The sequence below is a fragment of the Moschus berezovskii genome, chromosome 17 (assembly GCF_049115385.1).
Source record: "Moschus berezovskii isolate FMDL1 chromosome 17, NW_MosBer_1.0, whole genome shotgun sequence".
Taxonomy (NCBI): domain Eukaryota; kingdom Metazoa; phylum Chordata; class Mammalia; order Artiodactyla; family Moschidae; genus Moschus; species Moschus berezovskii.
Genome location: NC_142476.1, coordinates 72,561,607 through 72,574,812, shown reverse-complemented (window position 1 = coordinate 72,574,812; position 13,206 = coordinate 72,561,607). Strand labels below are relative to the sequence as shown.

The window sequence follows — 13,206 nt, the reverse complement described above, 5'->3', positions numbered from 1 at the left end:
GAGGAATATAACACTGTACACAAATGTGCATCTCTTGTTTTCACCTACAAGAGTCAAAGAAAAATACTTGAGTTGCTAAGGTGAAACCCATCACGCCAATAACGAACAAAAAGCCCTTCTTCAATCTTTGATCAGTGAATTCTATACCTAAATAAAATAATTATTGCTTTCATAAAATGTCTCTCTTTGCTACTGACAGGGAAAACTGAACCTGTATGTCCTGCAATACCTTTTAAATAACTAAGGGGGAGAGATCAAAATAAAAATAAATCTTGACCAGATTTATAGGTGCACCTTGATTAGTTCTTGTTTTCTCCTTCAAATAAACAATACCTGAAAAAAATGAAAAGGGAATGTTGAGACCAGATATCTTGTAATAGATGGGTTTTCCCTGACATACAGTATGGTATAATGCTGAAAAAAATAATGCTGGCCCATCATTCCTCAGCGGAATGTAGAACCTAGAAAAGAGAAGGGGCTTTTTCAGGATGCAGAAATGGTGCAACTATTTGGATTCAAACAAGCTACTTTTTGTTTTTTAACTGTACTTCTCACAGTTTTGCTTTATTGTTGAATTTTGTCGTTTTCTTCACATAACTGTTTCTTTGCTTTCATTGCTAATAATTTTTTGATTCAGAAATTCTAATATTAAAACCAAACATGTGGGACATCCCTGGCAGTCCAGTGGTTAAGATTTCACCTTCCAATGCACGGGGTTGCAGGTTCCATCCCTGGCTGGGGAGGTAAGATCCCACTCCATATGCTTCATAGCCAAAAAAATCAAAACAAAACAATACTGTAACAGATTCAATAACAATTTTAAAATGGCCCACATCCAAAAACAAATCTTAAAAAAAATAAAATAAAAAACAGAAAAACAAACATAGTTCATTTGGATAGGATTCTGGTACTAATGAGAAGCCACATTTTATAGGAATTTAAACCCATACAGTATGAAGTCACTGAACTTGTTTACTCACTGACTAAGCCACTCCTTCAAGTTTGTATCCCACATCATTAGTAGAAATGCCAGTCAATAAAACCAAGGCTTATTATTTTTAAAAGAATGGAAGTTTCATTTTTCTATAAACCCCCTTTTTCTAATGAAAATGTCTTCATTTCCCTCAGGCAGCATTTTATCTAAGATGCACTTGGCTAGTTGAATAAAAATATCTGTTAAAGGAAAGAAGGTTCCCATCAAAGCTGTTGAAATCTGATTTCATTTCAGATTCTAGAACTAATGTTGTTTTTTGTTTAAATAGATTTTGTCTGTCAATTTCCAGACCCGCTGTGCCATCAGCCTGTATGGACTGCTGTGGTCAACACGGGGGTTGTAGAGGCAAATTTTATTATGGACTGGTAATTGAATTGAACAGGTTTACATTTGAATAGATTTACTACATCATGATCTCTGACATACTGCATGGGACTGAAATCCCTCTCCATCCATAAAGATATATTTAAGACAGTATCATTCTCTCCAGGCTGAGAAGGTAAGTCTGGAGCCAAGGAGATGGCCCAATATAATTGTGCATTTATATGCAGGGTGTAATACAATATTTCACTCTATTTTTTAAGGACAAAAGGAAAAAGAGTATTCCATATTTACTCATAACCATCCCCTCTTTTCTCTTTGGGGGAGGGGGCTTAGAGATATTTTTCCACCAAAGTGCACACAAGGAAGTAACGGAAAATAAATTATATTTTGAGTATATCAGCAATAGCAGCAATTCCCTTGAAAACAGTCCCTCTAAAGGCTTGATAACGGCAACTGAAGAGGTGTGAATTATAGATAAGCACCCATCCCATTTACTTTCACCAACAATGTTTAATTAAACACAGTTCACACCTCTTCAGTCACTCTAACCACCCTTCAAGATTGCGCCTGCCTGAAAACACCATGGGGAAAATTACTTAAGGGAAAATATGTTTTCTACTTCCTCCTTAAACCTGGAAGGACAAACAGGTGAGTACACTGTAGCAGTAAAATCAAACTAATGAAAAAAAATTCTATCTACCTGGACATGGAGGCATATCATGATGTACTTTAGTTTTTGAAAAAACAATCCAAATCGAGGAGACAACCATTCAGCGAGAGGGGTATGAGTTTAATCCCTGGTCGGGAAACTAAGGTCCCACATGCCATGTGGTATGGCCAAAAAGTTTTTTTTAAGTGCTAACTCATACATTACTTTTATAACAGTTTTAAAACACTGATTTGCTTTTGAAAAATAGAGGTTCCTCAACTCCAAACTCAAAAGTTAAGCCTTTTTGAATAAGCATACATCTCTACAGCTCAACTAGGGGCCTTCCAGATCATAAAGAACCTGCCTCCCAAGGCAGGAGACATAAGAGACATGGGCTTGATCCCTGGATCAGGAAGATCCCCTGAAGGTGGGCATGGCAACCCACTCCAATATTTTTGCCTGGAGAATACATTCATGGACAGAAAAGTGTGGCTGGCTACAGTCTACTGCTGCTACTGCTACTGCTAAGTCACTTCAGTCGTGTCCGACTCTGTGTGACCCCATAGACAGAAGCCCACCAGGCTCCTCCGTCCCTGGGATTCTCCAGGCAAGAACACTGGAGTGGTTTGCCATTTACAGGGATGCAAAAAGTCAGACACAACTGACATGAATGCATGCACAGCTCAATTAAGTGGCAACATAAAAATAAAAAAAGACCAAAATGACTATCAATCAATCACTTATGACACTCTGAAATATGTTTTGTCTGGTACTCTGTTACTGGGTTTAAGGCAATCACTAAGATAAGATTTTCCACCACAAAATGTCAGCTATCACCACCGTTCTAACTCAGGAAAACTCTTTGTCCTATGAGTTGGGTTGTTACTGTTAGATTATGTTTTCCTTTGTTAAAATTGCTGTCCTTTTGGCATTTTTCACATAAGCTTCCTCTAGCAACAATATCCATCATTCTCACTGTTGCATCTCTGGAGCCTAGAATAGTGCCTGGCATATAAGAGCAACTTACTAAATATTTAGGAAATGGATTATAAACGTAAGACATGTTCACTGTGGAAAACTCCTAACAGTGCCAAAGGCTCTAGAGCAAAAACAAAAGCATTTCTCACCCTTATTTTTATTCACCAGTGTAACACTGTTACCAATCTTTATCCTTTCTTCCATTTTTCCATCACTGTGTGTGTACTAATATAAATTATTAAAACATAAATTTGTATAAAATTTTGTCATACAAATTTAAATAGGCATATTTTATATAAAATATATATATAAATTTAATCATTCTGATAGGTAATTTGTTTTCTTCTATTACTGAATAGTTGATTTACAATGTTGTGTTAGTTTCAGGTGTAAGCACAGTGATCCCATTATATATATTTATATATACATACATATCTTTTTCAGATTCTTTTCCACTATATGCTATTACGGGCTTCCCTGGTGGCTCAGAGGTTAAAGCGTCCACCTCCAATGCGGGAGACCCAGGTTCAATCCCTAGGTCGGGAAGATCCCCTGGAGAAGGAAACGGTAACCCACTCCAGTATTCTTGCCTGGAGAATCCCATGGACGGAGAAGCCTGGTAGGCTGCAGTCCATGGGGTCGCATAGAGTCGGACATGACTGAGCGATGGAACAGAACGGAACGGATAAGCTATTATAAGATATGGAAACAGTTCCCTGTGCTACAGTTCCCTGTCCTCGTTGTTTATCCATCTTATATACAGTAGTATATATCCGTTAATCCCAAACTCCTAATTAATCCCCCCCTGCCTTGATTTTCCCTTTGGTAACCACAGATTTCTGTTTGTGAGTCTGTTTCTGTTTCGTAAATAAGTTACTTTGTATCATTTTTTTTCCTAGATTCCACATATATGTGATACCATATGATATTTGTCTTTCTCTGATTTACTTCACACAGTATGATAATCATCTCTAGGTCTACCCATGTGGCTGCAGACAGTTTGCTTTCTATTTTATTCTTGGCAAAATATCTTGGTGCTTTTTCCATAAGTCTTTAAGGATAAAGTTACACACTTGTTTGTTTACAATTTTTCTTCAAGTTGTTCTTAGTTAAGGGAGAAGTTAGTTCTTAGTGAACAAGAGAAAAAGAGTGAATTCCATGCCCAAATATTGTCTGATCTACTCATCTTCTGATGATATTGTTCACAGAAAAAAACTGGAATAAGAAAAAGCCAGGAAAAATTATGAGATCTGTTGATGCCATAGCTAACTGAAGCTCTGGTTCATTCATGGGAAATAAACACTTGAATCTACTTGGATTTAAAAGTGAAAAAAATAAGTGATCTCCAGTAACAAAAAATTATACAAACTCATAAATTGACCCCAGGAATAAGACATAGTCTATGACTCAATAAAAACAACACATTTAAATATTTAATTTACCTCATTTTCTTTCAAACTTCAATCACCATATTTTCATTTTGTTACTGTATAAAATTATCAGTTATTTTAAACTTTGGCAAATTTTCTGAAGAGAAGGAAACAGTAAAATCTAAATGTAGTATGTAAAATTCACATCTACAAAAGCACATACATATATGCAAATATATTCAAAATAAACCAAAAATTAAACTGAGGTTTCCCACAGAAAAGAACAATTTTACTTCTGTCTCCAAGCTTCACCAGACATACCTGAAACATACAAAGATTTCAGGACCTTTAGTATGAGTGAGGGACTTGAATGAATTCTAGAATCTATTTGGGTTCAGTTCCTGTCTCTATGACTTGTTTGGTGCGTGTACTGAGGCAATTTGTTTAGCACAAAATACATGTTCACTGTTATTATTTTGTGTTTGTTGCTAGTATCCCCAACTGAAAGCAACAATTTTAACAGCACTGTTATAAAGTCTTTATAGTAGAAAATAAGTCCCAAAGGTAAGATTAGAAAAGAAAAACAAACACTTTACATCTAAGATTAATTTTTAAGAAAGAAAGACAAAGGTAAACATATGAAATGAAGTGATGGATATGTTAATTAGCTTGATTATGGTGATTAGTTCACAATACCTATATAGATATATATAATGAAATACAGATCATATACTTTAAATATATACAACTTTTATGAATTATACCTCAGTAAAGATGAGGGGATCTTTCTGTATATGCAGTACTGAGAAGAAAGCAAACAGACAATGACAGTAGCCTCTTGGCTGCTCTTCACCCTCCGCTTTCTGCAAATTGCAAAAACGAAAAGAACCCACACGGCCAAGCATACCTGTGGGTTTAGCTGCACATCAGATGTGTCCTACCTTGTCCCTTCCTGTCGATGTCAAGCAGGCACGAGGGATCAAGAGCTCAGGTGTAAAGAAGGAGCATTCTGCCACCAGATTCAGGGTACTCACTGTGACCCCAGCATTTCCTGGTTTCTCTAACATTTTTGAAATTCCCTGTACATCCCCTTCTCCCATCCCCAACCTAAAGCACAAGGCTACTAGCACCCAGCCTTACCTTCTTTCAGCATGCCCACTTTTAAACACTTCATGAAGCGGCAAGCCTGGCAGGATTTACGTCTGCGCTTCGTGATTTCACATTCATTCGTGGCAGGGCAGCTATATTCTATATTACCTAAAATACAGAGTGTGAAGAAAAGAAGCTGTTAGGTTCACAAGATCCAGGCAATCCGAGCATCCCCTGATAACGTCAACTCTGCTACTTCTGCCCTCTTCCCTCAAATAAATGTCAACAGGAATCATGAGGGTGTCGCAAATATCATGAAGCCAGATGCTCAGCTACAACCACTGAAGATGTACTGAATGATGAGTAGCTACAGAGGAAATATACAGTGAAGTTCTTCAAAAAACTGAGCTTAAAACTAGCCTTTACAACATTATGCTGCTTCCATTCAGGCAAAGTAGCAGTCTCCCAGAATCTTGGGATCAAAAAGAAATTTCCCAGCAGATTATTTCCAGAAAAAATACAAACATCAAAACCATATAATAATACCATCCATCCTGGATTTCTTTTGGCTACTAATCATCTGCTGCATCAGGCTTTCTGTCCTTCTGACAGTATAAATCTCACTGTGAAAAATGATCAGCAGGCGAATTTGGAACTGTGCAGTAAGCTCCTTGAGGGCAGGGACTAAAGTTACATGGTTCTCACTTCATCACTTACCAGAGCTTTACAATTCAATTTTACTCTTGGAAAATGTCTACTGATGATGGATGATCACCATCATCATTACCATTATCACCATCACCATCATGTTTATTACATTACTTGCATAATTGATCCCAAACACTCAAACTGCATGGAAGTGTTAGATATAAAAATAAACAGTTATGACATAATACTTTTAATATTATGGTCTACATCACTTATATTAGTAACAACACATGTGAAATGATAAGGATGTCATCAGAAGAAGATCCAAACTCTAACTTGAAATTTTTCAATTAAGGCCAATGACAGTGTGTGGGAAGCGCTCTGGGGCTGCCTACAGCTTTGTAGAGAAGCTGCCTTTAAAATAAAGCCTCTCTCCCCTATCAACTCTGTCACATAGTGCTTGAAGGTCTTTCGTTACTTCCTAACCCTTTCCCCTTGTGATTAAGTGCATTAGTATCTTAATGAAAATGCATTCTGTTTATTGCCCTCTTGGGAAGGGGGAGGTCATCACACCAAATGCATAAATTGTCATCAGAGACAGTCCGAGCATAATTGCAATTTTGCTGCTCCATGTTTGCAATACTCAGGGTCCATCCAAGTCCCCTGAAACATGCACAGATTCTAGTAATTAGCATAGAGTCTGCCTGGGACCACAGCATTGATGAAATATTTCAGAGTTAATCACACTTTGTAAACACTGATTTATATTGACTACCTTTCTCCAGACTGATGTCTCCTCATTAAATATCACATTAGTGGATTGCAGGACTGTAGAAAGACTCAACTACTCAGCAACTGCTAATTCAACAGGAAATAATACCTAACCACTTATAAGTACGGAAACCTGGTTAAGGATGCATGACTTCAAAAAAAAAAGGAAAAGAGCCTGTACATTATAACTTGAGATGAGCCTATCAAAATTGACTAAATTAGCATTCTAATTCAGGGCATTTATAATAATAAAAGCAACTACTTTTTAACATAATAGGTTAAATATTAAGAGCAATATTAATTGTATCAACAGAAGCACACCACCACCACCTTCCTCGGAGATATTACGGTGTTACTGTATTACACTCACAGAACACCAGGATAAGTCAAAGGAACCAGGTTGTCTGGGTCATGGCTAATAAAAGGATTTGGAATCTGAACTTTAAATGAATCATTTTTCACTGTGATGTTCGCTGAAAATTTAGTTTGCATCAAGAGTGTTGCTAGTCATTTTCTAGGGGTTAATCAATATTCTACTACCAGATCTTTGCATTCTACATGGCTCTCCGTGTGTGTGTGTGTGTGTGTGTGTGTGCGCGCTCAGTGGTGTCCAACTCTTTGCATCCCCATGGACTGTAGCCCACCAGGCTCCTCTGTCCACGGAATTTTCCAGGCAAGAATACAGGAGTGGGTTGCCATTTCCTCCTCCAGGGGATCTTCCCCATTGGCAGGCAGCTTTACCACTAGCGCCACCTGGGAAGCCCATTCTACATGGTGCTCCTTATTTAAAAAGACACCCAAGCCTCTGCTTTCTTAGGAAGAGCCAAACAATAACTAGTTAGAAAGGGGGGAAAATGTTTTCCAAACAGCATTTCTTCCCTTTTTTGTTCCGGAGAAGTCAGTATGAATTTTTGTTCACTTCATAATTTGTTCACTTTCCAGTATCGAGGCATGACCCCACACCACACCCGGCTTTTAACCCACTACTGCTAACTTCTACTGAAATGACTCATCACACACACACACACACAAAATAATCATATTTCCTTTCAAACTAATTCCTCTTCCTCTTTGAAAATTATATTCTCATCCTGTGCAACAATGCCCTTCTGACAGGCCCCCAAGTCAGGCCTGTATGAGCTCACACCCGGCGGATGGCAGTTCTCTTCTCACGGGGCGCTTTGCCTCTGTCCTGTCCCGCTCTAATCCACGCTGCATACCACGATCATATTCCTCTGCCTATGATGGCTTTGATCATGTCAATAACCCAACTAAAAAAAAAAAATCAATAAGTTCCTATGGCCTCCGGAATCAATATAAAATATTCATCTAGCCAACAAAATCTCTGCTCCCATCTCACTCTCATCTACTTTTCCAGCAACATTACAATGATCACCTTACGTGAACTTCCTGATGCACCAGTTTGATTTATTCCATTTTTGCTGTGTCCTTCAGGCTTCCTCTGAGGATAAGCTATCTCTGCCCCTCTTTCCTTCTTAAAATTACTTCCAAGGCTCAGCATTCAACTCACAGTCCATTCCAATCGTTCATGGAATCTTCTCAGACAACCCTAGCAGAAAATGATTTCCAGGTTCTCCTACCTTTGTGGGTACTCTCATCACATTATGTGCCAGATATTTTTTTCGACTTTTTCATGTGCATATTGCCCATTAGATCATAAGATCCTGGAGAGTATTACTTATGCAGAATAGAAATACTCCACCAAAAAGTAGTATATAAGTAAAATAACACATTTTAAATTATATTTTTGTACCTCAGGGTCATTTTGATGAACATTAAATATGATGCTGTCACATGGGTTCACAAGGTCAAGTGAGCTGGGTCGCCCATTAAGAAACAATATGAAGAAACTAGGAAAATCACTCCACAAATTTTTTAAAAAAGTAAAAATCTAGTTAATTTTTCAAAACCTTAAACAAACACCTTTGACAAAAATGGAAATCCATGGCAAAACCACGGGAGCTGCTATCAAGGGGAAAATAAGAAAAATACAAAGGGTTCTGGAGAGTTAATTGTGAAAAAAGAAGAAAAAAAAAAACCTGCAAGAAGTTTTAAAGGAAATAAAAGTGTGTCTTGATATAAATAAGAATAAAAGTAGTATAAAAATACAGATAGATGGCACTAAATGAGTTATTGGGGCTTCCCAGCTGGCGCAGTGGTAAAGAATCTGCCTGCCAATGCGGGAGACCCAAGAGATGTGGGTTCAATCCCTGGATCTGTCAGATCCCCTGGAGTAGGAAGTGGCAACCCACTCCAGTATTCTTGCCTAGAAATTTCCATGGACAGAGGAACCCAGTGGGTTACAGTCCATAGGACTGCAAAGAATCGTCCAGGACTGAGCAACAGAGCACACACACAAATGAGTTATCTAATGCTTATCTTATTATAACACAATTCTTTATAAAATGAGTGCCCTAAGAATTGGAGTTACATTACAGAAAACATTCAAGGATGATTCAATAATAGCAACCAAATTTATGGATAACCCTTCTGTCTGAATGACTGTCTAAAGATTTTTAAGATTTCTTCAGAAACAGAAGGGAAATTCTCAAATTCTCCACATGAGAGTTTAGATCACTAAGGAAGAATTCAATTTCCTTTCCAACTACTACATCCTATAATTCTTCAGTGACAAAGAGAAACGTTTTAACGGCAGACAAATTTTTCATAGGGCCTTAGGATGAGTTCTTAAGGGGAAGAGTTCTGTCTCATTTACGGCTAAATCCTCGCTGCATATGAATGAACCAAATGAACCTGTGCAGGGCTGGGAAAGAAAGAGGAAGTTCCTACCTCTTAAGAAATCTGGGACCTTACAAAGAAGACAAAGACAAAGATCTGTGTGTCAACAAATCACAACACAACTGAGTGTGATGGTTCCAGCTTCAAGGCAGCCCCAGATGCCCGTGTACACACAAACATCCCCACAAGCAGAGATCATGCTTCAGAGACTCAATGAATCCTTCACATGGGAGCAAATGATTGAAATGTGCTGTGACAGATGAATAAATGACAACATGGGGGTAAAGAAATCTTCCCAAAGCTATAGGAAAGGCGGCATTCTTATAAAAATTTCACTGTGAATGGAAAGAAAATACACGGGTCACAAGTGTTTTCTTAAAAGATACATTTCCAGCTAAGCATATAGACATGGTTTACAATGAATCCTTCAGCCAAATGAATCCTTCAGCCAAATGTTCTATTTCGATATATTTGTCTTGACATATATGGATAATAACCTTGATTTCACTAAGTAACACTGGTTTATGTCTTGAAAAACAAATCAACATCATTCTAAAGAACTTCTTTGCTGGAGGAAAACTTTGCTAATTTTCAAGCCCTCCCATTGAGTCCCTTAGTTCATTGTTGGCTGTGATCGCCCACCCAAGGGTCTTTGATCCATGTCAGAGTCTACAAAGATTCTGCCCTTGAAAAACCTTCCCTGGTAGCTTTTGTATTCAATGAAGAAAGAGTTTTATGATAAAAATGTGCTCCACCCCCCTCCCCAAGCACCTGGGCAACACTGTTTTCCATCTATTTTGGTAACGGCTCAAAACCTCCCAAGAGACCCTATGATCTCGATGGGGTACTTGTTTTCCTTCGATTCACGAAGAGTAGAAACAAGACAAAAGTATTTCCAGTAGTAACTGCAGGCCCCTGGAACGTTAACACCAGACAGTGATTCAGGGGGTGCAGAAGTTACTTCTCACATTCTAAAATTCTCCTTTTAAACACGGAGGTTTCCTGGATTAGAGCTTGCCATTTTCCGGGCCACACTTGTTCCATGGTACCACCAGGGACCACACTGGGCAGCCACGGATGACACAATTGGAATTTTCCCGGTTTTGTCGATGGCTTCGGAGCCAACCAGGTCTATGTGAAAGCTCTGGGTTCTGAAACCAGGCTGACAGGAATGATAGAGCAATTTATAATATCTCCTGGCAGCTTTTCAGAAGGTCCTGGGCTCTGATGACTTATTTCTTTTGTACAATTAGTTTGCAGGCAATATAATCTTCTCACTTACTGCTTAATAGAATCTTGCAGCAAGCTGGCGGATAGAATAACAGGGTGTATGTAAAATTCCAGCCTGGAGTGCCAGTGGATAATTTGTATATTCCTTTCAGTCACTTAATGGACTTTTACAGTTTGGCAGTGAAAGGGCTGAATGATGTAAATTAGCATGGCATCTCAAAATAAAAATATATGTCAAATCTTTACTTCCAACTCACATCTCTTGCACATAGTAATGAAGCATTGGGCTTCATGGAGTTCCCAAGAGCTGTCCTCTTTTTCATATGTACAGACATCATCATTGTAAAGTCAATTTGAAAGTATCTGTATATTTCCTCCAATTGTTTTAATTTTATTAACAAAACCAAATGGCTTGAGATGACCCACAGGGCACTCCAAGTGGGGTTTATCCAATTGTTTTCCAACATTAAGTGATTTAAAAATAATGGGATTTGCCTCAGTACACAATTACAGAGCATTAAAAACATGCAGGCAATAATCTGTAGTATTTTTGTTTTAAGTGCCCAAAAGCAGAAAAAAAGAAAGAAAATCCTCTCTAGTGTATGGTAGTAAAGGGTTTTCATACAGCTTCCCTTTCTTTCTTTTTCTTTCTTGTGTTTAAAGCTCCTTTGGTTCTAACTCCTTTCTCCTCATTCTACTTGAAATAGAAAATATTATTATTATAGCTATAGCTTGGATTGTATAATGTGGGATAATAACTCATTACATACTTGTGGCAAAAAAAAGTTATAATTCCATCAATGTATATTAAATAAAGGGTGTTATTTTATTTTCAAAGAATGCACCCAAAGTTAGACTTCAAAATAAGTTACTTAGGGATGCTCCATCTGTTCCTAGAAGCCTGCTCTGAATACTTCTCGAAACTTCCTTTAAAACTACCACAAGAGTCACTTCAAAGCTATAAACCGGAGACGAGGGAGCAATCAAATGGTACTTTGCTCATATTCACCCAAAACATTTGACTGGCCTCTTTATCACAAGCCATGACGCTGAATGATGGATGCCCATTACTAAATGTTAAATCTCCCCTCGAAAGTCAAAGACCTGTCATCGCTGAAGATATTTCAAGAATCTGCCTCAAGTCTCAATGAGGATGCCCGCCTCAGACAAAGACAAGGAATGTCAGCGCCAGCCTACCTAGGGGACCCTTATCTGCGAGGTATAAGATGTGGCAAACAGAGGAGGGAGAGGGGAGAATCACACCTGATTAACAGTCACATCCAGTCCTTAGCAAAACAGTTCCATACACAGGGTTATGCCAGTCTCATATCCTTTGCCTTCTTGCTGCCCCTCTAAGCCTCTACAAAGTGAGGTGGGAGATGGGCAGGTCTAGAAAAGATATTTGATGCTTTAAAGTTCTACAGGATTAAGTTCTGATCATCACAAACGTAATTTACAAGAGCCATAATAGTATGTGGGCACAAATGACTGCCTTTTCACAGGGAAGCTCAGGCCCCAAATGGGAGTAGATGATGCTTTGCCTTTAAGAGAAAAGATCAAGAAAAACCCACAAGCAGACAGGTTTATCTTATTTTCTGGTCGTGCCACACAACTTGTGGGATCTTAGTGCCCTGACCAGGAATTGAACCTGGACCCCCACAGTGAAAGCTTGGAGTCCTAACCACTGGACTACCAGGGAATTCCCCAAGCAGGAAGGTTTATGAACCTCAGATACTGGAGACTAAACCACAACTCTCATTTCATCCTCCAGCGATCTGTGTTGGGAAGACCACTGAGCCTGTTATATGATGGGTGCCAGAAATGAATGCCTCCCTGTATGTGTATATAACCACAAGATTACAATTCCCACTGCATTCAAAGAAAAATGGTTTAGTGGGAAAACAATGCTGTTAAATGGGGAGATTATTTAGCCTTGCTTTTTTTCCAATGTAAACAAGAGATACCCAGCCTCAGTTTCCCCCGAACTTGTAAACAAGCTCATTCCTTTATTGCTCTACCTGCACAACTGTTAACACTGGGCAATGTACACGTTCATATCAAAGAGGGGATGGGTAAAGTTCTTAAACGCCCACTGAATACCCATCCTCCACACACTGCCTTGCACATGGGGCGGGAAAGCATCTGAGGATAAATAAGTGAGGGAAGAAGGAGAAAGAAAAGGTGGGACTCAGCTCAAACTCCAGCTCTGTCCTTTTTGAGCTGTGTGAACTTGAACTGATCCCTTTACCTTCATTACTCTTGGTTCGCTCAAGTACAAAAGAGGAATAATCATATCTGCTTGGTGACATCGTAAGCATTACATGAAATATACATACTAAAATCATAGAGTTCTGCTCTGCCTTCTGAGAAGAAAGGGAAGAGACACTGTAAGA

The 13,206-nt window shown here is 38.6% G+C and overlaps 1 protein-coding gene across 9 annotated transcripts in view; it reads right to left on the bottom strand.

Moving 5' to 3' along the window:
• Window positions 1–13,206, bottom strand: part of ESRRG (estrogen related receptor gamma) — a 700,961-nt gene that overhangs the window by 163,157 nt on the left and 524,598 nt on the right. For all 9 annotated transcript variants that reach the window (XM_055419897.2, XM_055419903.2, XM_055419900.2 and 6 more), the window contains one exon: window positions 5,456–5,572. In XM_055419897.2, coding sequence (XP_055275872.1) covers window positions 5,456–5,572 — 117 coding nt within the window. The remainder of the gene's footprint in view (window positions 1–5,455; window positions 5,573–13,206) is intronic.